This window comes from Onthophagus taurus, chromosome 3 (assembly GCF_036711975.1).
Source record: "Onthophagus taurus isolate NC chromosome 3, IU_Otau_3.0, whole genome shotgun sequence".
NCBI lineage: Eukaryota > Metazoa > Arthropoda > Insecta > Coleoptera > Scarabaeidae > Onthophagus > Onthophagus taurus.
The window spans coordinates 6,729,785-6,755,956 of NC_091968.1; the positions used below are offsets into that span (position 1 = coordinate 6,729,785).

A 26,172-nucleotide genomic window follows, 5' to 3' on the forward strand; every position below is an offset into this window, starting at 1 on the left:
TGCCATTTCTAAGTCTTTTATAAAGTTATAAATTCATTTTTGTACATTTTTAACACAACAAAATTAACTAATTTATATTAATTAATTAAATTAATTAATCCCATTTAACCCTCTCAATTTCTTACGTATAAAATACGGCATGAACCTCTCCTCGCGATCTCTTTCACCGACATCCTCTTCTTCCTTAAAACTCGAACTATTCGTCGATTTTAAATGCTCCGGTATTATTCGATCTTTGACGTAAATTAATCTTGTGTCTAAAACTTCACAGTCAATTTGCATTAAAGGAATCGTATTTGAAGCATTCGAATTTGAATCTACAAAAAAAATAAATATTAAATAAATATAAAATCGATATAATGGACTAATACTGCAAAAGGAGTGACAGTTCGAAGGCCCGTTCGTGACGTCACGCATAGATGAGCAACTACTATTTGACACTTTGAATAATTAGCAAATGCTTAATTTGTTAGTTCTAATTTTAATTCAATAAACTAACGCCGAATAACAATTAAAACTGTTATCGGATTCAAAAGTTTTTGCCCCTCACTTTGAACTTGAATAACAAAAAAACTACTTCATAAAAAAAATCGAGCTGGACGCGAAATTTAATTCTTTATAATGTGTGGTAATTTCAAATTTTGTCTCCCACTCGTATAGTAATTATCATAGCTATAATGAAAAAATGTACGCGATTTCGGACGATCGGCGAAAAAGACATTGTGATTTTTTTACACGGGAACGGTTCATTCTAAAAATTCTAAATTTCGACCACACATTGCCTAAAAAGTACTAAATATGGCAGTATTTTTATTTTTTCTGATCAATTTAAAAAAAAAATTACATTATATGAAATAATGACATCTCGATAACGCGTTATTGTACGATATTGACGCTAACATAGTTCTAACCGCCTGATGAAATTGAATAAAATAGAACACTAGACTAGAAAGTTTCGGGTTTAGCCGTGCGTCTGGAGACAACAAGTTGACAGCCTATAAACGATATTACAGGGTTCCAGATGTAGTAGCTCATGCTGCCAACAAGTTGGCAGGCTCTACACTATAGAACAGAAGCTCTGAGATACAATAACTTATACTGCCAACAAGTTGGCAGCCTATAAGTGAAGTTACACGGTTGCAGATGTTTTAGCTCATGCTGCCAACAAGTTGGCAGTCTATAAACGAAGTTACAGGGTTCCAAATATAGTAGCTCATGCTGTCAACAAGTTGTCAGGCTCTACACTATAGAACAGAAGCTCTGAGATACAACAACTTATACTGCCAACAAGTTGGCAGCTTATTAACGAAGTTATAAGCTTTCAGATGTAATAGCTCATGCTGCCAACAAGTTGGCAGTCTATAAGCGAAGTTACAGGGTTCCAAATATAGTAGCTCATGCTGCCAACAAGTTGGCAAGCTCTACACTATAGAACAGAAGCTCTGAGATACAATAACTTATACTGCCAACAAGTTGGCAGCCTATAAATGAAGTTACACGGTTGCAGATGTAGTAGCTCATGCTGCCAACAAGTTGGCAGACTATACACTGTAGAACAGAAGCTTTGAGATGCTATAGCTCATGCTGCCAACAAGTTGGCAGGCTCTACACTGTAGAACAGAAGTTCTGCGATACAATAGCTTATGCTGCCAACAAAATGGCAGCTTATTAACGAAGTTATAAGCTTTCAGATGTAATAGCTCATGCTGCCAACAAGTTGGCAGCCTATAAGCGAAGTTACAGGGTTCCAAATGTAATAGCTCATGCTGCCAACAAGTTGGCAGGCTCTACACTATAGAACAGAAGCTCTGAGATACAATAACTTATACTGCCATTAAGTTGGCAGCCTATAAGTGAAGTTACACGGTTGCAGATGTAGTAGCTCATGCTGCCAACAAGTTGGTAAGCTATACAGTGTAGAACAGAAGCTTTGAGATGCAATAGCTCATGCTGCCAACAAGTTGGCAGGCTCTACACTGTAGAACAGAAGTTCTGCGATACAATAGCTTATGCTGTCAACAAGTTGGCAGCCTATAAATGAAGTTACAAGGTTCCAGATGTAGTAGCTCAAGCTGCCAACAAGTTGGCAGGCTATACACTGTAGCAGAGAAGCTTCTGGTGGTTTTTATGTCTTCATTGCAGTAATATAACGAACAAAGACGAAATTGTAAACAGATAGTTTACCAACCCCAAACTCTGGCGTGAGCTGTTCAGGTCCGCATTAACGGAAATTACAAAAACATAATATTTAAAAACTTAAATACCATTACTTTGTGTGAAAATACAACAATTTATTTAAATCTATCTAAAAAGTACATCTTTTTAAATAATTTATGATTATAATTATACAGGGTGTCACACAAAAAACGCCCCAAGCTGTAACTCTGTCATTTACATTCCGATTTTCATGAGCGGGTTATCAAATGAAATGGTTTCATGAATACTATACTATGATTCATGCTACAAATAAACTTTTTCCAACGCCATCTTCAATTTCTAGCGATTGTCAACATTTGATTTTCAAATTGCTCGGTATGTTTTTCTTCACGCTATTGGATAGAGTTTTTTTTTTCTGAATCCATTAATGTACAATACATCAACATTAATTGTAATTGTAGCATAGAAAAACATTAAAATAGTTTCTGAACATTCTCTTAAAGTCACTTGTGTTATACTGTAGTGTGCCATGGGATAAATGAAAAACCAACTTGTAAGTATCATTTACAACTGCTTGGGCATTGAAATAGCATTTAATGACTGTTATCAGTTTTGCGTGTTATTTTTTTCCATGGCACACTGCAGTATTACAGAAGTGACTAAGACAATGTTCGGAAAATGTTTTAATTGTTTTTCTCTGCTAAAATTACAATTAATGTTAATGTATTGTACATCAATGGGCTCAGAAAACAATTTCTATCCCATAACGTGAAGAAAAACATACCGAGCAATTTGAAAATCAAAAGTTGATAATCGGTTGAAATCGAAGATGGCGTTGGAAAAAGCTTATTTGTAGCATGAATCATAGCATTCATCAAACCATTTCATTTGTTGCCTCGTTCATAAAAATCGGAAGGTAAATGACAGGTGTCTTTTTTCTGCTAAAATTACATTCAAAGTGGATGTATTGCACATCAGTGGATTCAGAAAAACAATCTCTATCTAATGACGTGAAGACAAATATATGGAGCAATTTGAAAAACAAAACTTAATTATCGCTTAAAATTGAAGATGGCCTTGAAAAAAATTTATTACCATAGTATTCATCAAACCATTTCATTTGATGTCTCGGTCATGAAAATCAGAATATAAATGACAGAGTTACAGCTTGGGGCGTTTTTTGTGTGACACCCTGTATAACTTATTATCTTTTCACACTAATTCTAAAATAACTATAAAAAATATATGTTTTCATTTTTATATTATTAATTAATACTTGATTTTTTTTGTAATATCATTTAAGTATAAGTAAATTTATATTCTTTACTACATTTCTGTTTTATTTTGTTGGATTTAAAATAAAATAAAAAAAGAAGTGCGTCCCTGGACCTAGTTCGCTAGGAGGACTTATCATAAATCACGTCCAGGTACTTTTTCAAGGTGATAATTACTGCCATTACTATTTCTGAGGGTCATAAAAACCACCAGAAATATCGAAAACTATACAGGATTTCGCTATACACTGTAGAACAGAAGATCTGTGATGCAATAGCTCATGCTGCCAACAAGTTGGCAGGCTTTACACTATAAAACTGAAGTTCTGAGATATAATAGCTCATGCTGCCAACAAGTTGGAAGCCAATAAGCGAGGTTATAGTCTTCCACAAGGCGATCGGTTTTTATGACTCTGTCACTTTCCTACTGTAGTTGTAAAACGAACAAAGCTGGGGTTGAAACAGGTAGTTTCCCATTGTAGAATGCTGGGATTCCTCACTCAGGGCCGCATTAAAGAACACACTTTATAGTTTCCGATATTTCTGGTGGTTTTTATGTTGTAAACAGGTAGTTTACGAACCCAAAACACTGGCGTGAGTTGTTCAGATCCGCATTAAGGAAAATTACAACAACATAATATTCAAAAACTGAAATACCATTACTTTGTGTGAAAATACAACAATTTAATCAAAATTTGTATTTTTCGAATGTAAACAATAATTAGTACGCTAAATACTGTTTAAGAGTTTTTAATTTAAAATAAAATAAAAAAAGAAGTGCGTCCCTGGATCTAGTTCGCTAGGAGGGCCTATCATAAATCACGTACAGGTACTTTTTCAGGGTGATAATTACTGCCACTACTGTTTCTGAGGGTCATAAAAACCACCAGAAATATCAGAAACTATACTTGCAAATTATAGAAAAAGAATAGGGTGTAAGTACGAAGGCTTTCACGGCCGGTGTGAATTAAACTAAAATTAGAACTAACACTAGAAACTTTCGGAACTAGAAACCCGAAAGTTTCTAGTATTAGTTCTAATTTTAGTTTAAGAATAGGGTGATATACATATACTCATTATTCTCTTATTATATAAATGCCGGGTTTATACAGAATTTAGCAGTAACTTTAAATTTAAAGATTTAGATTTGAGCATTTTATTTAGCTTTAAGAAAAAAATTTATTTTTACAGAGTTTAAGATTTACAGAATCGCAACCTCAAGAAACAAAATATTACTGGTTTTTGTGTTGATATTTTCTACCAATATCTTATCTTTATGTTCAGAACATATTTTATCATAAATATATCGGTAGTTCTCAACAATTTTAGTTAATTTTTCATCGTATTCACTCATTTTGTTGGCACAGAAATAAACAACAGTTGAGGTTAGGTTATAACGCGCTATTTACACCGGCCGATCATTGGATACAGCTGATTGAGGTCGTCTTGCGCATGTATGATGCTGTAAATTTAGAAAAGTTGACCAACTTTATGTTTACAGCTAAATCTTACAGCTTTGTATAAACGATACATGGGGTTTCAATACATTTAACTCTTACAGCTAAATTTTTAAATTGTAATTGGCTTTTGTTGTGTTTCTAATATTAAGTATATATTTTCTCCAAGAAATGTTTTGAGAAAGCATGCATGTCTACTCACAAAAAGGGCAGAGGATAATTAGATTCTTTAAAGTTTTGTTATTCTATTATTTAGACATTCCTTAAAGTAAATTTTTTCCAAGACTTTTTTATTAAATTTTAGTTTAAAAAAATTTGAGTTCGACTGTCTTTGTCTGACTGTCATAAATCTTTTCAGGTACTCGAGCGGGCAAAAATCACCCTGGCTTTTATTTATGATTGTCATAAAAACCGATCTGGATGTGGAAGAGTATACAAGGTTCCAGATGTAGTAGCTCAAGCTGACAAAAAGTTAGCAGGATATACACTGTAGAACAGAAGATCTGAGATGCAATAGCTCATGCTGCCAACAAGTTGGCAGGCTATACACAGCAGAACAGAAGATCTGAGATGCAATAGCTCATGCTGCCAACAAGTTGGCAGGCTATACACAGCAGAACAGAAGATCTGAAATGCAATAGCTCATGCTGCCACCAAGTTGGCAGCCTATAAGCGAAGTTACAAGGTTCCAGATGTAGTAGCTCATGCTGCCAACAAGTTGTCAGGCTATAAACTGTAGAACAGAAGCTCTGAGATGCAATAGCTCCTGCTGCCAACACGTTGGCAGGCTCTACGCTGTAGAACAGCAGTTTTGAGAGACAATAGCTCATGCTGCCAACAAGTTGGCAGCCTATAAGTGAAGTTGCAGGGTTCCAGATGTAGTAGCTCATGCTGCCAACAAGTTCGCAGGCTATGAGTGAAGTTACAGAGTTCCTGATGTAGTAGCTCATGCTGCCAACACGTTGGCAGGCAATACACTGTAAAATAGAAATTCTGAGATGCAATAGCTCGTGCTGTCCACAAGTTGGCAGCCTATAAGCAAAGTTACAAGCTTCAAGATGAAGTAGCTCATGCTGCAAACAAGTTGGCAGGCGGTCAGTAAACTGTTAATTGTAGATTCGGCTGATGATGAGTTCTTAATAAACTCGAAACCGGTACCGTTAAAATAAATTAATAAAAGCAAGTAAAGACTTTTCTCAAAATATTTTCTCACATATTATTATGTTTAACTTGCAACATGGATTCAAACGATTATTATTATTAAATCGATAATATTAATAGTATTTTGTCCATTATATCATGTTAGAGTAATTTATAAATATTTACCATTTGAGATCATCATTGAAGGCATAATAAGCGACATTTTCGGGCGAGAAGTTTTGTTGTAATTCAAAGCAGGTAAAAGCATATGATCGGGGCTGAAAGAAACGACGTAGAAAGTGTCATCTTTTCTATTAATAGCCTCGAAAAATTCCGAGTAAAGCGAATCGATGTTTGGGACGAAAACTTGAAGTTCGCTATCCGTGTTTGGAACTTGTTGCATCTTCCTCGATTTTTTCCCCAAACGGTAATAAATTGGGGATAAAATCGGTGAATTTAATTTTATCGGTTTTTTCGATTTCTTTTCTTTTTCTTTCGTCGTTGGCGGCTTTTCTTTCGTGAAAGCGTCGATTTCTTCCGACATATTGTAAGGTTTTCCTATCCAACTAATTAAATGAAATTAAATTAATTAAATGAAATAAAATTAAAAAGATTTATCTTACCGATGTAATTCTAAAGCTAATCGAACATTTTCACTTTGATTTATGTAGATGGGACACATTGGTAACTCTTGCGAATGATTATTATTATTGCTACTATTATTATTATTGTTGGAAGTGGTGCTGTTTGAAATTTCTTCGTCGGACCATAATAATGATCTTCGATGACGATCAAAAATAGGAGAAACTTCATTATGTGTTTTAATTGAGCTACTTACTGGGTTTCTAAAACAAAAATTTTTTCTTTAACCTTCGAGCGGGCGCACCATTTTCGTTTTTATAATATATCTCCTTATATTGCATTTGAAAGGATTAACGCTAAAGTATTCATGTAACTATGTATTTTGAACATGATGCAAAAAAAAAATGTAAAAGAAATATATTGACGTTGTCTTTATGGCAAAAAAAGTTATAAAAGATTTTTTGAAACACATTTTTGAAAAATACAGGTCCGTAATGACAATTTTGTCGGAATCGAAATTTTTTTTCATCTTTTCAATATTTCAATCTTTTCGGTTTTTCGTGAGTTTATAGAAATATTCAATATATTCAAAGGCTTAAGACGGCTAAACCTGAATGTTTCTAGTTCTAAGTCTAATGTTAGTTCTAATGACAGTGGTAGGTATTTTACATAATGTATTGTGTTATATGATGTAATATTACACAAGAGAACTATTTCTTTTGGTGTGCACATGCATCACCTGCAAACATGGTGCACCTAAGCTTGTAATCGCTGCAACAAATGCACAACTCAAGAGTTCGTTCCAGATTATCCATGCTAACTACTGTGTAACAGCAATTTTGTTATTTTCTTATTATACATTGTGAAAAGGTAAGTTAGTGTGTGCAATTTTGATTTGTACTTTGGTAAGGTTGTTATATTTTATAGAATCATTATATATTTATTATACAGGGTGATTCATTAGCTCTATGACAAACTTTGGCAGATGAAAGGTGATGCGATTCTAAGGAAAAAATGTTATATGAATATGGGTCCGATTCATTTTGGTTAAAGAGTTACAAGCCTTTGAAAATTTTACACAGTTTAATAGGCAAATGAAAATGTAACATAAAAAATAAGTTTAAAAATTACAAAAATTGTTCGAAATGTCCGCCTTCAGCTTAAATGCACTCTTCACATCGACGAAGTAAAGATCGCAACAATAATTATGAAACACAAATACAGAGTTGGCTGTGATAACAAAACTGAGTTCTTTATGTCAAACATTTCAATTTACTCTATTCTGTGTGTTTCAAAGTTTATAATTGTCAGAGTTTTGATCGAAAACGAAAATGCATCATGTATTTACGACTGAAGAATATGCAGATATTATTTTTGTATACGGGCTTTGTAACGGAAACGCTCGGCAAGCAGCAAGAGAATACCTTCGTAGGTTTCCAAATAGACATCAACCTGCCCATACAGTGTTTAGTGCATCATTTCGCAGACTGAGAGAAACAGGTAACCCCGCTCCACTACATTCCGTTCGTCCCCATGATGTGAATATACAAAATGAAGAACGTGTTATTGATTTAGTACTTGACGACCCTTCAATTAGTACTCGGCATATAGCGAGCATGTTACAAGTATCCCAAAGTTGAATCGAGAAATGTTACATCCGTTTCATCGCCAAAATGTTCAAGCATTACATCCTGGAGATACTGAGCAACGCTTAGCATTTTGACACTGGATTATTCAGCAACATGCTCAAAATAATAACTTCATTTCCCAAGTTCTGTGGTCTGATGAAGCGTGTTTCACTAGGGACGGCATAAATAATTATCATAACGAACATGTGTGGTCCTTGCAAAATCCACATGCAATTAGACCAGGAAGATTTCAGCAACGGTTTAGTGTAAACGTTTGGGGTGGCATTTTTAACAATTTTTTGCTACCTGTATGGGTGATAAATGAACGCTTAAATGCAAATATGTACAGAAATTTCTTGGGACATAACCTTTTCGATTTTATCGACGACGTACCACTTAACATCGTTCAAAATATGTGGTATCAGCACGATGGTGCACCACCACATTGAGGAAGAGAAGTCATCGCTTGGGTACATGAACATTTTCCAAACAAATGGATTGGCAATGGAGGTCCAGTAGTCTGGCCACCACGATCCCCAGATCTAAATCCGCTGGATTATTATTTCTGGGGACACATGAAGCAGCTTGTGTACCATGTAGAAATTACTACCCGTCAGCAACTACTGGACAGAATTCAAGATGCAGCTAATAGCATACAGAATGATCCAAATATCATACGTCGTGTGATAGAATCTTTACTTCGTCGATGTGAGGCGTGCATTCAAGCTGAAGGCGGACATTTCGAACAATTTTTGTAATTTTTAAACTTATTTTTTATGTTACATTTTCATTTGCCTATTAAACTGTGTAAAATTTTCAAAGGCTTGTAACTCTTTAACCAAAATGAAGCGGACCTATATTCATATAACATTTTTTCGCATCACCTTTCATCTGCCCAAGTTTGTCATAGAGCTAATGAATCACCCTGTATATGATAAATTTTTAGTGCTATAAAATGGCGTCACGAAGATTTCTTACTGAAAAGGAGTTACAAAAGTATGTAAATGATATTATGACGGAAGAAAATGAAGAAGAAATTTAAAAGATGGCACAATAGATACAGAGAGTTCTGACGAAATTTTCGATGAAGACAGTAACGATAGCGTAAGAGACCATAACTACGTTTTTGGTTCTAAAGGGGTAGCTGATCATCATACTGTACCCGACTCAAGTAGTGAAGAGGAAAATCCTCAAAACAATCAACAGAATGCTGAAGTTGAAGAAGATATTTCAGAGTGGTCTCCGCACGTCAAAATTCTGAAGAGGTTGCCCTTTTCAGGATCAGTTCAAAATCATGCGCGGTCAACTGCTAAATATCATTTACAACAGATTCCTAGAAAGGAAAAGTGAATAATATGCAGGAAGAGGTGTCATAAATGTTATGAAATAAACAAGGAAGGATAGAGCACTGAAATAGCCAGAAAAAAGACAAAACAAGTGTATACCGAATGTTGCATATGCAAAAAACCATACTGCCTGGAATGTTTTAGTAAAACACATTAATTTTCTCTATATGCATTTTTTAGTTTACTTATTTCTTTCGTTTCTTTGAATGTTTTCAGTTACGAGTTTTGTTTTGCGTTAATCGAAATATGTATATATCGACAGGGTGATTTATAACATACGGAGCAGACTAAACGGGTAGGTACTAGAGGTAAAACTGAAAAGATTTTCTTAATAATGTTTTGTTAGAAGCTTAATAGTTACATAGATATCGCATGTTAATTTTTTAAATAATTTAATGTCCATTTTTGAAAACCGCTGATATTCAGTAAAGAATAATTAAAATACTTGTCCGTTGCTAAGTAACCAAATCAACTGGATTGGCAGCAATAAAAACATGGTAGCAGCAGTTCTCAATAAACAAACATCACCGTTTGAGCGTTTTAACAAATTTTTAAATAGCCGTAACTGCTATATTATAAAGATTTTATTATTTTTGTTAATTATGCATTGTTTAAGTAACCCCGAAATATTCGCAGTTTGAATTTAAACGTAGTGTAATACCGTATATGGTAAGAAATGGTCGGCCATTACTTCAACTTTAACGTTCTATATCTTTGTGATTATTAAGTTGTGGTCAAAATTTGATTAGGAAAACATCTTCAATTTGGCTCCTAGTACCTATCCTTTTAGTCTGAAATGATTTATTGATTTATATTTTTTGCGTTATGAAATTTTTGGCCCAATTTCTGGACGCCCAGTGCATCATATGGGATTCACTCACAATTAGTAATATGTTTGATATATATACAGGATGATTCAGTTTTTAATCAGGAAACTTTACTATATAAATATAAGGTCGCAACTCTTTTGTTTTCGAGCTATGAGCTGTCAAAGTTGAGCCACAAATTTACATTTTATTTTTTATTTCGGGTATAAGTAAACCATAGAATTTGAAATTTTGTATGTATGTACAGTAGGTTAATAATTTCAACCGTACATTAAACTTCCCTAGCGCCCTCTAAGGGGATGAAATTCACAACTCCTTTGATTTTTTTAGAACAACTTTTTAACGCCATGGAATATTACCATAAAAAAAATATGGGTTGTAAAGCTTCTTTAGTTTTTGCGTAAAAAAATAAAATATAAAGCCGTACGGCTCTCAAGACGGCTAAACCCGAATGATTCTAGTTCTAGGTCTTGTGTTAGTTCAAGTGATAGTGCTAGTGCAACACTAGAACTAACACTAGGCCTAGAACTAGAAACATTCGTATTTAGCCGCACGTCTCTCAAGACGGCTAAACTCGAATGATTCTAGTTCTAGATCTTGTGTTACTTCTAGTGGTAGTGATAGTGCAATACTAGAACTAACACTAGACTAAGAACTAGAAAGTTAAGACGCACGGCTAAACCCGATATTTTCTAATTCTAGTTAGTAAATCTAGTAACTAACTAATTGTAGATGCGCAGAAATGCTCAAGGATCAACAGATCTTGGGAAAAGAGGAGAGAATTCTTAACATGAACGAGATTCTGTACGAACCGAATATCTTGCAAGCAAAGGTGGAGGAGGTAATAGCATACTTAAAAAAAGGAAAATCTCCAGTATACAACGATTTAACACTTCTATTTTCTTACTCCAAACTTTTGTAAAATCTGAATCAACGTGGTCTCTACTTTCATTTCTATACATAAGAAGGGTGCACAACTATCCTACCATTTCCTTGATTTCGTACCCGAGTAAGATTCTGCTCCGAATTAATCTAGAAGTGTTTTGCTGAAGTTCAGCGACATTTCAAATATTTTGCAAAAGCACATAACCTATTTGTGCCGTAACCCAACCTCATCCTTACTTCTAAAAAATCTCGGTATAACCTCATTATCCATAAAAAAAAACGTTGCAACTCAGCCTGACGTTTTATAAGATTTTCATTTCATACACAATCACGTCACAATATCTCAAATCATCTTTAATTACAGAATGTTTAAATCCAACCTTATAAGCATGAATGTCTCAACCAGATCAGATTTTACTGCATACTGGAATCTCATCTGTACAGTATAGAGGTTACAACTCCGAGAAGAGTTTAGAAAATATGAGAAATAGTGTATTTCCAGATCATTACCAAAAGTAATACGATGAAAAAGCCTTGCTTTAGACCATACCTTATTATAAAAGTAAATATCATCCTTGATGTTCAAACTCGACGAGGAATACAAACTTATTATACTAGAAGTACCATACTTGAACTCGGTATTGTTCCAGATCCTGCTAGACCACCAGCCAGCGCTGACGTAAAAACAACGTCACTGGACTGACCTCTATTTATCTTGCACAACTGATCCCAAACATTAGAAAACAAAGAGTCACATTAAACTTCATTGGATCAATAGTCAAAGAAGCATCAGGAAACTTAGACGCAGACACCAGTTTTTGAGGAATTTTTGAGTTGAACAGTGTTTCTGATCAACGTAATTTGAATTGCAATGCATTCCTTGTTATTTAAATCAGCAAATAAGGAAAGAAAATATTTTTTTCAATTTGCATGTTTTTGAAAACCAAGTTTTGCAGGATTTTTTGGAAGATTTGGGTTGAACAGAATTTCTGATCAGTTTTATTTGGGTTGTATAGCATTCCTTATTATTTAGAACAGCAACCAGGAAACAAAACATTTCTGTCAATTTGTAATTCTGTGGAAACCAGGTTTTGCTGATTTTCTTTTGCAAGATTCGGGTTGAGAAGAATATTTGATCAATTTAATTTGAATCGCATCGCAATCATAGAACTAGTTAACATAGTTCTAGTTTTGCATTACCACTATCACTAGAAGTAACACAAGACCTAAAACTTGAATCATTCCGGTTTAGCCATATTGAGAAATGTGCAAGTTTTAGGTCTAGTGTTAGTTTTACTTTTATTTCTGTAAAAATAGACAACAATTTAGCGATTAATAACAATTAGAACTAGAACTAACACTAAACCTAGAACTACAAAGTGAAGACGCACGGTTAAACCCGATATTTTTGAGTTCTAGTTACTAAAAAATTCTAGATGCACAGAAATGCTCAAGGATCAACAGATCCTGGGGAAGGAGGAGAGAATTCTTAACATGAACTTCTGTACGAACCGGACATCTTGCAAGTAAAGGCAGAGGAGGTAACAGCATACTTAAAAAAAGGAAAATCCAGGATACAACGATATAATACTCCTATTTTTTTTACTCCTAACTTTTGCAAAATCTGAATCAACATGGCCCAAGGATTGGTCTGCCTCTATTTTCATTCCTATACATAAGAAGGGTGCAACTATCGTACTAATTTCTGGATTTCGTACCCGAGTAAGATTCTACTCCGAATTATTAATCTAGTAGTGTTTTGCTGAAGTACAGCGACTTTTAAAATATTTTGCAAAAGCACATAACTTATTTGTGCGGTAACTCAACCTCATCCTTATTTCTAAAAAATCTCGGTTTAACCTCATTATCCACAAAAAAAAGTTGCAACTCAGCCTGACATTTTATAAGATTTTCATTTTATACAAAATCATTCCAATCACGTCACAATGTTTCAAAGCAACTTTAATTCTAGAAAATGAGAGTGTCTCAACCAGATCAGATTTTATTGCATACTGTAATTTGATTTGTACAGTATAGAGGTTACAACTCCGAAGAAGAATTAAGAAATGTATTTTTTTGGAAACTGGGTTTTACAGGATTTTTTTTGCAAGATGTGGGTTGAACAGAATATCTGATCAGTTTACTTTGGGTTGTATCGCATTTCTTATTATTTAGAACAGCAAATCAGGAAACAAAACATTTCTGTCAATTTGTAATTCTCTGGAAACCAGGTTTTTGCTGATTTCTTTTTGCAAGATTCGGGTTGAGAAGAATATCCGATCAATTTAATTCGCATTCATGGAACTAGTTAACATAGTTCTAGTATTAGTTCTAGTTTTGCACTAGCACTATCACTAGAAGTAACACAAGACCTAGAACTTGAATCATTCTGGTTTAGCCATATTGAGAGACATGCGGCAAAATCCGAATGTTTCTAGTTCTTGGTCTAGTCTTAGTTCTAGTTTTGCACTATCACTATAAATAACACAAGACCTAGAACTACAATCATTGGGGTTTAGCCGTCTTGAGAGACGTGCGGCTAAATCCGAATGTTTCTAGTTCTAGGTCTAGTGTTAGTTCTACTTTTACACTAGCACAATCACTAGAACTAACACAATACCTAGATCTAGAATCATTTGGATTAATCCTAGTTTTAATTGTTATTCAGCGTTTGATTGTGGGATTGATTGTGATGACTAGAACTAACACTAGACCCAGAATAGGGTCTAAACATTCGGGTTTAGCCGTGCGTATCTCAAGACGGACGAAAACTTAAGATTGTCATAATGACGTCACCTTTTTCCAAGCAAAACTACCCAATGCCTGTACTATTAAGCTATACAGAGTGTCCCGTATCTTCCGCATCAGAGCATTATACGGTTGTAGGATACATTATTCTGAATACTTTATTTCTCTTTCCGTATCGAATCTATTGGTCAGTACACGTGAGAAACGTGTTATGAGCGGCGCGGAGCACCCATCGAGGGAGAGGCCGATTACGTGAATCTGATTTACGATCTGCTATTGGACGTCATTAAACAGTTCCGGTTATTATAAACATTTCGAAAAGAATTTGTAAGAAAAATTGCTTCAGAATAATGTATCCTACTACCATATAATGCTCTGATGAGGAAGATACGGGACAGCCTGTATTGCATTTTATGTGGGACAGTGCAAGTACACAGTAGTTTCATAACTATGGTTACTGTATTCATATTGCCACTTATATAAAATTTCCGGTATGTAGTTTGTAAATGTTGTTAGATTTCAAAAATTAATCGATTGATTTTATGTTTTTAACAATTATTTAATATAAATTAAATATTTTTACTCTAGCAAAATGTATTTTAACAGTTTTATTAAAAATAACGTAATTAATACGGACCTGATGTCATAAAATTTATGACACGCGCCCGCTCGTGTTATAAAATCGGCTCGAAGGTTAATGAATTAAATAAAAAAAAAATGAATTTGACTTACCGTATATAATCAAGATTAAATCCTAAAGTGAATATAAACGCGCAAAGAACTAATGTTTTAGTAATCGTTTTTTGTTGAACATGTCCATTAATACCATTTAATTTACAAAATTTAATTAATTTTTCTTTCAATTGAGCGTTTTCTTTCTTTAAACTTTCATTTTCACTTGAAAGATCTTGCACCTTTTTCTCCAACGATAACAAATACTCCTTCTTTTTTTTCCTCGACAAATTCGCCGATTCCCGATTTTTAATCATCCTCTGTTGCCTCTTTAACGCCTTACTATCCAAACCGTCATTTATAACGATCGGAAAATACGTGTGATTTCCATTATTTAAATTCGTTAAACCATTTACTTGTTGCATTGGAACGGTTTGGACGTTTTCCAAAACAACCACGTTAACATTTTGAGTTTGATTAACAACTTTCGGTTTCTTAACGGGAACATCGTCAATAATAAACGTAGTTGAAGGTGATTTAATTTTATTTTTAGTAATTTTCGGGATAGGTACTTTTAAAACTGCGTTTGTGTTATCGTTGAATTCGTAGGAATTCGGCGAAATCGGTGGGGTATCAATAATAATCTCTTCTTTAATGTTTCTTTCATTTTGAGATGTTGAGCTGCTACTCGAAGGTGTTGGGCTGTCGGATTTAGGGGAATAAGATGGGTATTCGATTTTCACGTCGGCTTGTAAGTTTGGAAACGAATCTAAACTCCACGTTTTTTGGGTGAAATCGTATTTTTTTAACTCGTCGATTTCATCGTTTATATCGTATTTTGAGACGGGGGGAGTTACTTCGGATAGAATTTCATCGGGCGTTCGATCCAGCAGGGAACTTAATACTCCTAAATCGTCGTTGGGATTTAAAAGCGATGGGATGTCTAATTCTGATGAAAGAGCTTGGAGAAAATCTTCATCTGAATGGAAATCTAAATCTAAAAAATAAAAATAAATATTTTAATGTTTATTTACAAAACTGATTAGAATGTATTTAGAGGTTTAAATACGTGTTTACAGTTGTAAAGTTAAGAATCAAGTTCATGATCTTTTCAAGGTTACTTTTTTATCTGGATTTATTTTTAAATAATTTTTTTACATAAATTAATTTGAAGTTGATTTTTATTGATTTCAGTAATGCTGAAAACTGATGGAAATAACTTGTGAAAATGTTGATAGTTACAATGTAAAGGCTGTCCCAAATTAAGCAATCTCCGAAACTAAAAGAGATATAAAAAAAAGTAGCTGACATGTCATGATTTCGTTTTTCGAGAAGCTGCTAATGTCGAAAACTACAAACAGCTATCGTCTTTTGTTTACATCCCATCGGCAAAAACTGAAAAATTTGACCCGATGCGTATAATTTATTTTGCCTGTTCTACGCAGTTTCAGCAAAGTATCAAAGAATGCGTTTTAACATAGTAAGATTTGAAAAAAATTAGCAATGACTCCAGAAAAAAAGAGTTGAGTTAGGTTAGTTTTATTTACAAATGTCAATCAAATGTCTATTTTCTGACAAAAATATTAGGTAATGTTAGGATAAGTCAATTTTCTTTTGAACCTTTATTATACTGTGAAGAAATTCCAATTTAAAGCGTGAAGGACTGAAAAAATATTGGGTAAGGTTAGTTTTGTTTACGGCTGTCAATCAGTAACAGAACGTTTGATAACGTTAATTTTTCATAATTGTCGAAATTCATAGTTCTATTCAATTTTGTTATACTTTGATACAATTTAACATTGACCTAAGCGTAGTATGAACAAGTTGGCAGCCTATAAACAAAGTTACAGGCTTCCAGGTGTAGCAGCTCATGCTGCCAACAAGTTGGCAGGCGGTGCGCTGCAAAACAAAAGCTCTGAGATGCAATAGGTCATGCTGCTAACAAGTCGGCAGGTTCTACACTGTAGAACAGAAGCTCTGAGATACAATAGCTCATGCTGCCAACAAGTTGGCAGCCTATAAGCGAAGTTATAGGGTTCCAGATGTAGTAGCTCAAGCTGCCAACAAGTTGGCAGGCTCTACACTGTAGAACAGAAGCTCTGAGATACAATAGCTCATGCTGCCAACAAGTTGGCAGCCTATAAGCGAAGTTACAGGATTTCAGATGTAGTAGGTCATGCTGCCAACAAGTTGGCAGCTTATAAACAAAGTTACAAGATTTCAGATGTAATAGCTCATGCTGCCAACAAGTTGGCAGGCTCTACACTGTAGAACAGAAGCTCTGAGATACAATAGCTCATGCTGCCAACAAGTTGGCAGCCTATAAGCGAAGTTACAGGGTTCCAGATGTAGTAGCTCAAGGTGCCAACAAGTTGACAGGCTATACACTATAGAACAGAAGCTCTGAGATGCAATAACTCATACTGCCAACAAGTTGGCAGGCTCTACGCTGTAGAACAGAAGTTCTAAGATACAATAGGTCATACAGCCAACAAGTTGGCAGCCTGTAAACGAAGTTACAGGGTTCTAGATATAGTAACTCATGCTGCCAACAAGTGGGCAGGCGGTACGCTGCAGAACAGAAGCTCTGAAAAATTCCAATTAAAGCGTGAAGGAATGTTACGATAGATCAGGTTTGTTTTGAAACCCTAATTATAGCGTGAAGGACTGAAAAAATATTGGGTAAGGTTAGTTTTGTTTACGGCTGTCAATTAGTAACAGAACATTTGGTAACTTTAATTTTTCATAATTTTCGAAATTTCATAGTTCTATTCAGTTTTGTTATACTTTGAAACAATTTAACATTGACCTAAGCGTAGTATGAACAAGTTGGCAGCCTATAAACAAAGTTACAGGCTTCCAGGTGTAGTAGCTCACGCTGCCAACAAGTTGGCAGGCGGTACTCTGCAGAACAGAAGCTCTGAGATGCAATAGGTCATACTGCTAACAAGTTGGCAGGCTCTACACTGTAGAACAGAAGCTCTGACATACAATAGCTCATGCTGCCAACAAGTTGGCAGCCTATAAGCGAAGTTACAGGGTTCCAGATGTAGTAGCTCAAGCTGCCAACAAGTTGGTAGGCTCTACACTGTAAAACAGAAGCTCTGAGATACAATAGCTCATGCTGCCAACAAGTTGGCAGCCTATAAGCGAAGTTACAGAGTTTCAGATGTAGTAGGTCATGCTGCCAACAAGTTGGCAGCTTATAAACAAAGTTACAAGATTCGAGATGTAATAGCTGATACTGCCAACAAGTTGGCAGGCTCTACACTGTAGAACAGAAGCTCTGAGATAGAATAGCTGATGATACCAACAAGTTGGCAGCCTATAAGCGAAGTTACAGGGTTCCAGATGTAGTAGCTCAAGTTGCCAACAAGTTGGCAGGCTCTACACTGTAGAACAGAAGCTCTGAGATACAATAGCTCATGCTGCCAACAAGTTGGCAGCCTATAAGCCAAGTTACAGGGTTCCAGATGTAGTAGCTCAAGCTGCCAACAAGTTGGCGGGCTCTACACTGTAGAACAGAAGCTCTGGGATACAATAGCTCATGCTGCCAACAAGTTGGCAGCCTATAAGCGAAGTTACAGGGTTTCAGATGTAGTAGGTCATGCTGCCAACAAGTTGGCAGCTTATAAACAAAGTTACAAGATTTCAGATGTAATAGCTCATGCTGCCAACAAGTTGGCAGGCCCTACACTGTAGAATAGAAGCTCTGAGATACAATAGCTCATGCTGCCAACAAGTTGGCAGCCTATAAGCGAAGTACAGGGTTCCAGATGTAGTAGCTCAAGCTGCCAACAAGTTGGCAGGCTATACACTATAGAACAGAAGCTCTGAGATGCAATAACTCATGCTGCCAACAAGTTGGCAGGCTCTACGCTGTAAAACAGAGGTTCTGAAAAATTCCAATTAAAGCGTGAAGGAATGTTACGATAGGTCAGGTTTGTTTTGAAACCCTAATTATAGCGTGAAGGACTGAAAAAATATTGGGTAAGGTTAGTTTTGTTTACGGCTGTCAATTAGTAACAGAACATTTGGTAACTTTAATTTTTCATAATTTTCGAAATTTCATAGTTCTATTCAGTTTTGTTATACTTTGAAACAATTTAACACTGACATAAGCGTAGTATGAACAAGTTGGCAGCCTATAAACAAAGTTATAGGCTTCCAGGTGTAGTAGCTCATGCTGTCAACAAGTTGGCAGGCGGTACGCTGCAGAACAAAAGCTCTGAGATGCAATAGGTCATGCTGCTAACAAGTCGGCAGACTCTACACTGAAGAACAGAAGCTTTGAGATACAATAGCTCATGCTGCCAAGAATTTGGCAGCCTATAAGCGAAGTTACAGGGTTCCAGATGTAGTCGCTCAAGCTGCTAACAAGTTGGCAGGCTCCACACTGTAGAACAGAAGCTCTGAGATACAATAGCTCATGCCGCCAACAAGTTGGCAGCCTATAAGTGAAGTTACAGGGTTTCAGATGTAGTAGGTCATGCTTATAAACAAAGTTACAAGATTCCAGATGTAATAGCTCATGCTGCCAACCAGTTGGCAAGCTCTACACTGTAGAACAGAAGCTCTGAGATACAATAACTTATGCTGCCAACAACTTGTAGCCTTTCACTACATCTTTAACAATCTATGTGTACTAGAATTTACATCAGAACTTGAATACCAAGAGAAATTAAACTTTTTAGCTTTGGAAATAAAAAGAGATCGCAATCACGAATGTCTTAAATTTTTTATTTTTAAATTCTCTTTTAACTGTTTAAGGCTCGTTACTACCATCTTCTGGTTATGCTATCTATGGGATTATTACCAGAGTTACCGCTATTTTACGCGTTTTGATTGGCTAGTAGATGGGTTTATCTATAAGATAAATTTAACTAAAAGATGGTAGTAATGGACCTAAGTCATTAACACGCCAATTTTAGATTCATGTTTAACAGAATGCTAAATATGCCTCTGGAAGAGAAAAGTATTGTAGACGAGATCTATAAAATATTAAAAATAGGTCCAAACAATGACTTCAGTTTAGCTGATATACAAAAAATTTTCGTCAATAAACTTATCTATCGTAATGTAAAGTCCAAAAGTCAATATCTGGCCATACCATACAATCCATTACTGGAATCTGAATTCAAGAACAATTTGAAAAAATACAACATTACGCCTGCGTTCAAATCAGGCAAAAAATCTAAGGTGATGAGAGTTAGAGCACGAAAACATCTTACTAAGGATTCAAACACTTTCTTCAAACACCTGAAAGAACACTCTGCAGACATTGAAAACATAAGATTACTAAAACATGTCAACAAATCCATGAAACTTGACCTACATGAAGAGTTCCTTATACATTTCAATAAAGAAAATACTAAAAAGCCACTATTAAATGACATCAACGGATTTTTTAACAAGAACAGATATTTCTTCAAATACATCAAAAATTAAACTCATTGCTAAAGTTTCTCTTTTCCAAATAAATTTCCACACATCATATTTCCTCCTTAATTTAAAAAAATGTAAATGAAATCTACAATTGCTTTAAGAACAATTTCCAGTTTTCTTTGTTGCCTTTTAACGTTATTTCCCTCTTATTTAATTCTGCTTGACCTTCAAATTTTCAAGTTTTCGTGATAATGAAAACAACAAGTTGGTAGCCTATAAGCGAAGTTACAGGGTTTCAGATGTAGTAGCTCATGCTGCCAACAAGTTGACAGCCTATAAACGAAATTACTGGGTTCCAGATGCTGCAAACAAGTTGACAGGCTATACACTGTAGAACAGAAGCTCTTTGATACAGTAGCACATGCTACCAACAAGTTGGCAGCCTATAAGCGATGTTATAGGGTTCCAGATGAAGTAGGTCATGCTGCCAACTTGTTGGCGGTTTATACACAAAGTTACAAGATTCCAGGTGTAGTAGCTCATGCACCCAACAAGTTGGCAGCTTATAAACAAAGTTACAGGGTTCCAGATGTAGGTAACCCATGCCGCCAACAAGTTGGCGGGCGGTACGCTGCAGAACAGAAGCTCTGAGATACAATAGCTCATGCCACCAACAAGTTGGCAGCCTATAAGCGAAGTTACAGGGTTCCAGATGTACTAGCTCATGCTGCCAATAAGTTAGCAGGATATACATGTGTAAAACAGAAGTTCTGAGATGCAATAGTTCATGCTGCCAACAAGTTGTAGCCCTTCACAACATATTTAACAATCTATGTGTACTAGAATTTACCACAGAACTTGAATTCCAAGGGAAATTAAACTTTTTAGATTTGGAAATAAAATGAGATCCCAATCACGAAAGTCTTAAATTTGATATTTTTTTAAAAAAGACCTACACTGACGTGACCATCCCAAAATTCTCTTTTAACTGAATATGCCTCTGGAAGAGAAAAATATTGTAGACGAGATCTACAGGGTGTTCCGGTGACTCGGAGAATAAAATTAACCTAATATACTAGAGCAAAAATGATGACGATTCGTGAAAAAAAATTATTATAAAAGTCTTCAAATGGCCAAGATATGGGCCATCAAAGTTCAGAAATTTTAACACATTTTTCTAAATACTTTCAATACCATTTATGGTAGAGCGTTGAAATTTAGTACAGGATAAACAAATATCAAGCAAAATCATTGAACCAATTTTGACTTTGATCGGGTGGCGGCAACCATGCTATACAGACTGTCCCTAAAATTTGTTTGTCCAGAACTTTTTTGTTCGCTCGTAACCCTACATTTATTTTTGTACTTTTTAATAGAAAATTTATTTTAGAAACTTTTATCACTCTTTGAAAATTTTGATAACATTGACCGTTTTCAAGTTATACGCGAAAACGATCAAAAGCTTCGATTTCAACGGTCATTTCAAACGGTACATACATCTATCACATCTATCACTGGAATCTAAATTCAAGAACAATTTGAAAAATACAACATTACACCTGCATTCAAATCAGGCAAAAAATCTCAGGTGAACTGAATAATAAACATAGATAGATAAACATGGACACCTGAAAGAACATGAGCACTCTGCAAACATTAAAAACATTAGATTACCAAAACTCAGTAGCTAGTAGCTCATGTTATATATCGCTCCTATAAGCGAAGTTACAGGGTTCCAGATGTAGTACCTTATGCTGCCAACAAGTTGACAGGTGCTACCCTGTAGAACAAAAGCTTTTGGATACAATAGCTCATGCTGCCAACAAGTTGACAGCCTATAAGCGATGTTACAGGGTTCTAGATGTAATAGCTCATGCTGCCAACAAGTTGACAGGCTATACCCTGTAGAATAGAAGCTTTGAGATGCAATAGCTCATGCTGCCAACAATTTGGCAGGTGCTACCCTGTAGAACAGAAGCTTTTGGATACAATAGCTCATGCTGCCAACAAGTTGGCAGCCTATAAGCGATGTTACAGGGTTCTAGCTGTAATAGCTCATGCTGCCAACAAGTTGACAGGCTATACACTGTAGAATAGAAGCTTTGAGATGCAATAGTTCATGCTGCCAACAATTTGGCAGGTGCTACCCTGTAGAACAGAAGCTTTTGGATACAATAGCTCATGCTGCCAACAAGTTGGCAGCCTATAAGCGATGTTACAGGGTTCTAGATGTAATAGCTCATGCTGCCAACAAGTTGACAGGCTATACCCTGTAGAATAGAAGCTTTGAGATGTAGTAGCTCATGCTGCCAACAAGTTGGCAGTCTATAAAAGAAATTACAAACTTCTAGACTAATTAACTCTTTAACAAAACTAGAACTTCTAGATTAGACTTCTTATATAGAAATAAGCTTCTAAAAAATTAACACTTTCAAAAACATTAAGATTGCTAGTAAAACTTCAATAACAGAAAAATATAGGCTTAAAGAATTAAGTTTATTCTATATCGTAGTAAAGTTGTAAACAATTTTTCAACAATTTAAATTATTTACCTTGATCCATATAACTTGCAATATTTCTAAAACATAACTAAAATACTTTTAACATAGATGAGTTAAAATGTGCATAAAACACATTGATTCTTAGATTCTACTTAGATAATTACTACAATTTTAAACAATATTTTATGCTTCAATTTAAGTTCTTTGACTAAAAATTAAAAATGTTTTATTAATTTAAAGTTTTCGCCAAAAATTAACATTCATGAGATGTGGACCAAAATAAAATCAAGTTCATAAACTTTTCAAGGTTATTTTTTTATATCCAAAGTTTATTTTTATTCCTTTTTAAAAACGAATTATTGTTTCCTGAAAAGAAAATCGAAAAAGGATTTATATATTATAATTATATTCCAATCATAACTCATCATTGATGAAATTATCAAAAAGAAGTTAATCATAAATATAAAAAACAACTCATAAATACATTCCTTATCTCATTTCTTAATAAAAATTTGAAATATTTATGGATTTTTTTAACCACCACGTGTTATCTCTCAACTATGTTAATTAAGGTTATAAGCTATAAATTAAAATAGTTGTTTTAACATTTTTTTTTCCTTACCATTCAAAAACTGATTATTTCCATTCTCTAAATCGTAAGCTTTGTAATCATATTCCTCGGTCGTGAGCATTTTTTTAACAAACCATAACCATAAGAGAAGCCGCCACAACTTACACTTTCATCAGAATCACTTTTATTTTGAGGACACACGCGTTTTTCTACCGGTTTGTTGGAGTTATTTGGATGTTAGACAAATCGATGACGTTTGTTTGGGTACACGTCAAAAAATAATGGGGAAATTTCATTTTTTATGGTTGGTTGTATAATTAGTATAGAATTTGGTTAATAGATGGAGGTAATTAATTAAATATTTTAAATTAATTCATAAATTGAAGGAAATCAATAAATTAATAAAAAAAAAGAAACTTAAATAATTTTGTCCGGTTACGGCCATGGATTAATTTTTAGAGCGTAATTGCAGTTAAAAATAAAATTCATTAATAATTGTAGGAATCCATGTTGCAAGCTTATTATACAGAATGTCCGTAAAGTAACGGATATAGGCGATAAAATCATTATAAATGGTTTATGGAAAAATCCTTGAAACGGGTCTAAAGATATAAATTCTTTGCAATTCCGCCACTTTTAAGCGAGTTATGACGTTATTGGTATTTTTATCAAATGGCAATCCTCCATTTTTATTATGGAATAAGAAAGAGGATTTTTTTCTGAATCTACTGATTCTACCAAAGTGTAACTACTTCAGATTTGTTGACATGATGAAAATAGCAGTAGCCCTGAGTAACTATGGTAACCAATTATTTTAAACAATTTCCTAAGTGTCAAAAACTGATTTAGTAAGTAGTTGACCTCTTTAATACAACATATCCTGATCGGCTACTCAATAGCCAAAGTATGGTGAACCTAGCTGTGACTAAATTTAAAAAGCATGGCCATCTCTCGAAGTCTGGCCTGCTAAATGTTTCAGGAGAAGTTCAACAAATCGTGGTTTTAGCTGGGCAAGAAAACCCTCATGTTACTGTAAGGAGTATTGGGTCTACATTGAATGGACAAGCAAATAGACAAAGTTGTCGGTATTGGGTTACCCAAAGTCCAAATTAGTCACGAAAGTCGCACACCCAATATCCGCAAAAGACTTGAGGAAACCTTAACTGGAAAGAGATGTTTATATTTTTTCAAAACGATGTCATTCCTTCCATCCCGATAATGTTGACACAACTCAATTCCAACGGCAGTCATTCCAACAACATGGCACGCTACCATACTTCAAGAAGCTTTACTAAATCAGTTTTTTATATGCTCTTTTTTTTTCTTGTTCTTCCTTAAAGTATCCTCTTAAAGTACTGAGGTATGATCGCCAGTTTCTCATTACATTTTTGCACATATTTAGTAATTTGGAAGGTTGTCGTTCCATCTTTCTCTAGATTTCTCGATGTTCCTTCGTTCTGATGATCAATGTCTCTCATCAATTCATTTCGTACAATCGATGAGCTTATTCCATTTAATATTTCTGTTTAATACCCAGTCATTAATTAACTTTCCTGTATGTTTGGCTGATGTTCTCGCTTTTTTCTCTATCCTGTCTAACTATTTTACACACTATTTTTATTTTCTGCAGTCTCTAGCGTTCTTTTTGTTTTGGATGTTTCGAGCCGGAATTTTGCTGCATAAGTTAAGTTTCTTGACTTCTATACATTTCGATGCCCAGCTATTTAAAGTTCATTCCCTAGTATATGATTTTATCATCGATCATAAACTTGCAACTTTATGCTGCTGATTTTATCAGATTCAATTTTTTGCTGTTTTATTAAACTGGTAACCTTTCGTCATAATCCTCGTTCTCCGCGACCGGCATAAAATATTACAAAAAATGTTTAAAAGTATTACCTTACAACTAACTATTTGAGGGAAGTTATAAATTAAAAACATGATAGGGATAATGATGATATACATGATAGGTATTGTACATGAATTCTGCAATTTGTTGTCTTGACAAAACATTCGATTTCTTAGGTTTATGGTTTTTATATTTTTGTTTTAAAAAAGCTTGCACTTTGCACTTTTCAACATTGAGTAAAATGTCAGGAGAACATCGTCGGAACACATGCCTGTGATTTTCTTAGTTTGAGACCAGTCCATAAGATTTCTGTATTGTTTTTCACACTTGCCCCGCGATTTGGATGGAAGAACACTTTCGGTAGCTGTTTTTTAAGGCTTATAGTAAAAAGTGTACGAATCCTACCCACTCTCCACTATATTGTACAGCCGGCTCTAAACTGTTTTTGTCAGGTGGATAGCTATCGGCTAAATAAGATTAGGTTGGTAGTACTTTTTCCTCATATCTAGTAATTTGTGCCTAATCCGAATGTTTCTAGTTCTTGGTCTAGTGTTAGTACTAGTGTTGCACTAGAACTAACACAAGTCATCATGTAGTCTAATGTTATTTCTACTAACAGTGCTAGTGTAAAACTAGAACTAACACTAGATGTAGAACTTTTATTTCAGTAAAAATAGACAACAATTTAGCGCTTACGATTTAGTACGTGCGGCTAAACCCGAATGTTTCTAGTTCTATGTTTAGTGTTAGTTCTAGTTTTACACTAGCACTATCACTAGAACTAATACAAGACCTAGAATTAGAATCATTCGGGTTTAGCCGTCTTGAGAGACGTGCGGCTAAACCCGAATATTTCTAGTTCTAGATCTGGTGTTAGTTCTAGTTTTACACTAACACTATCACTAGAACTAATACAAGACCTAGAACTAGAATCATTCGGGTTTAGCCGTCTTGAGAGATGTGCGGCTAAACACGAATATTTCTAGTTCTAGGTCTAGCGTTAGTTCTAGTTTTACACTAGCACTATCACTAGAGCTAATACATGACCTAGAACTAGAACCATTCGGGTTTAGCCGTCTTGAAAGACGTGCGGCTAAATCCGAATATTTCTAGTTCTAGGTCTACTGTTAGTTCTAGTTTTACACTAGCA

General features: G+C 34.8%; 1 protein-coding gene across 1 annotated transcript; it reads right to left on the reverse strand.

Moving 5' to 3' along the window:
* Nucleotides 1-5: 5 nt before the first annotated feature.
* On the reverse strand, nt 6-23,446 carry LOC111413440 (bZIP_ATF6 domain-containing protein ATf6). Its single transcript, XM_023044417.2, has 5 exons — nt 23,225-23,446; nt 14,777-15,713; nt 6,652-6,873; nt 6,215-6,594; nt 6-317 (listed from the first exon to the last, which is right to left on the reverse strand). Exons 1-5 carry the CDS (start codon nt 23,292-23,294, stop codon nt 91-93), a joined length of 1,836 nt encoding a protein of 611 aa, XP_022900185.1. The 5' UTR covers nt 23,295-23,446; the 3' UTR covers nt 6-90.
* Nucleotides 23,447-26,172: the final 2,726 nt, after the last annotated feature.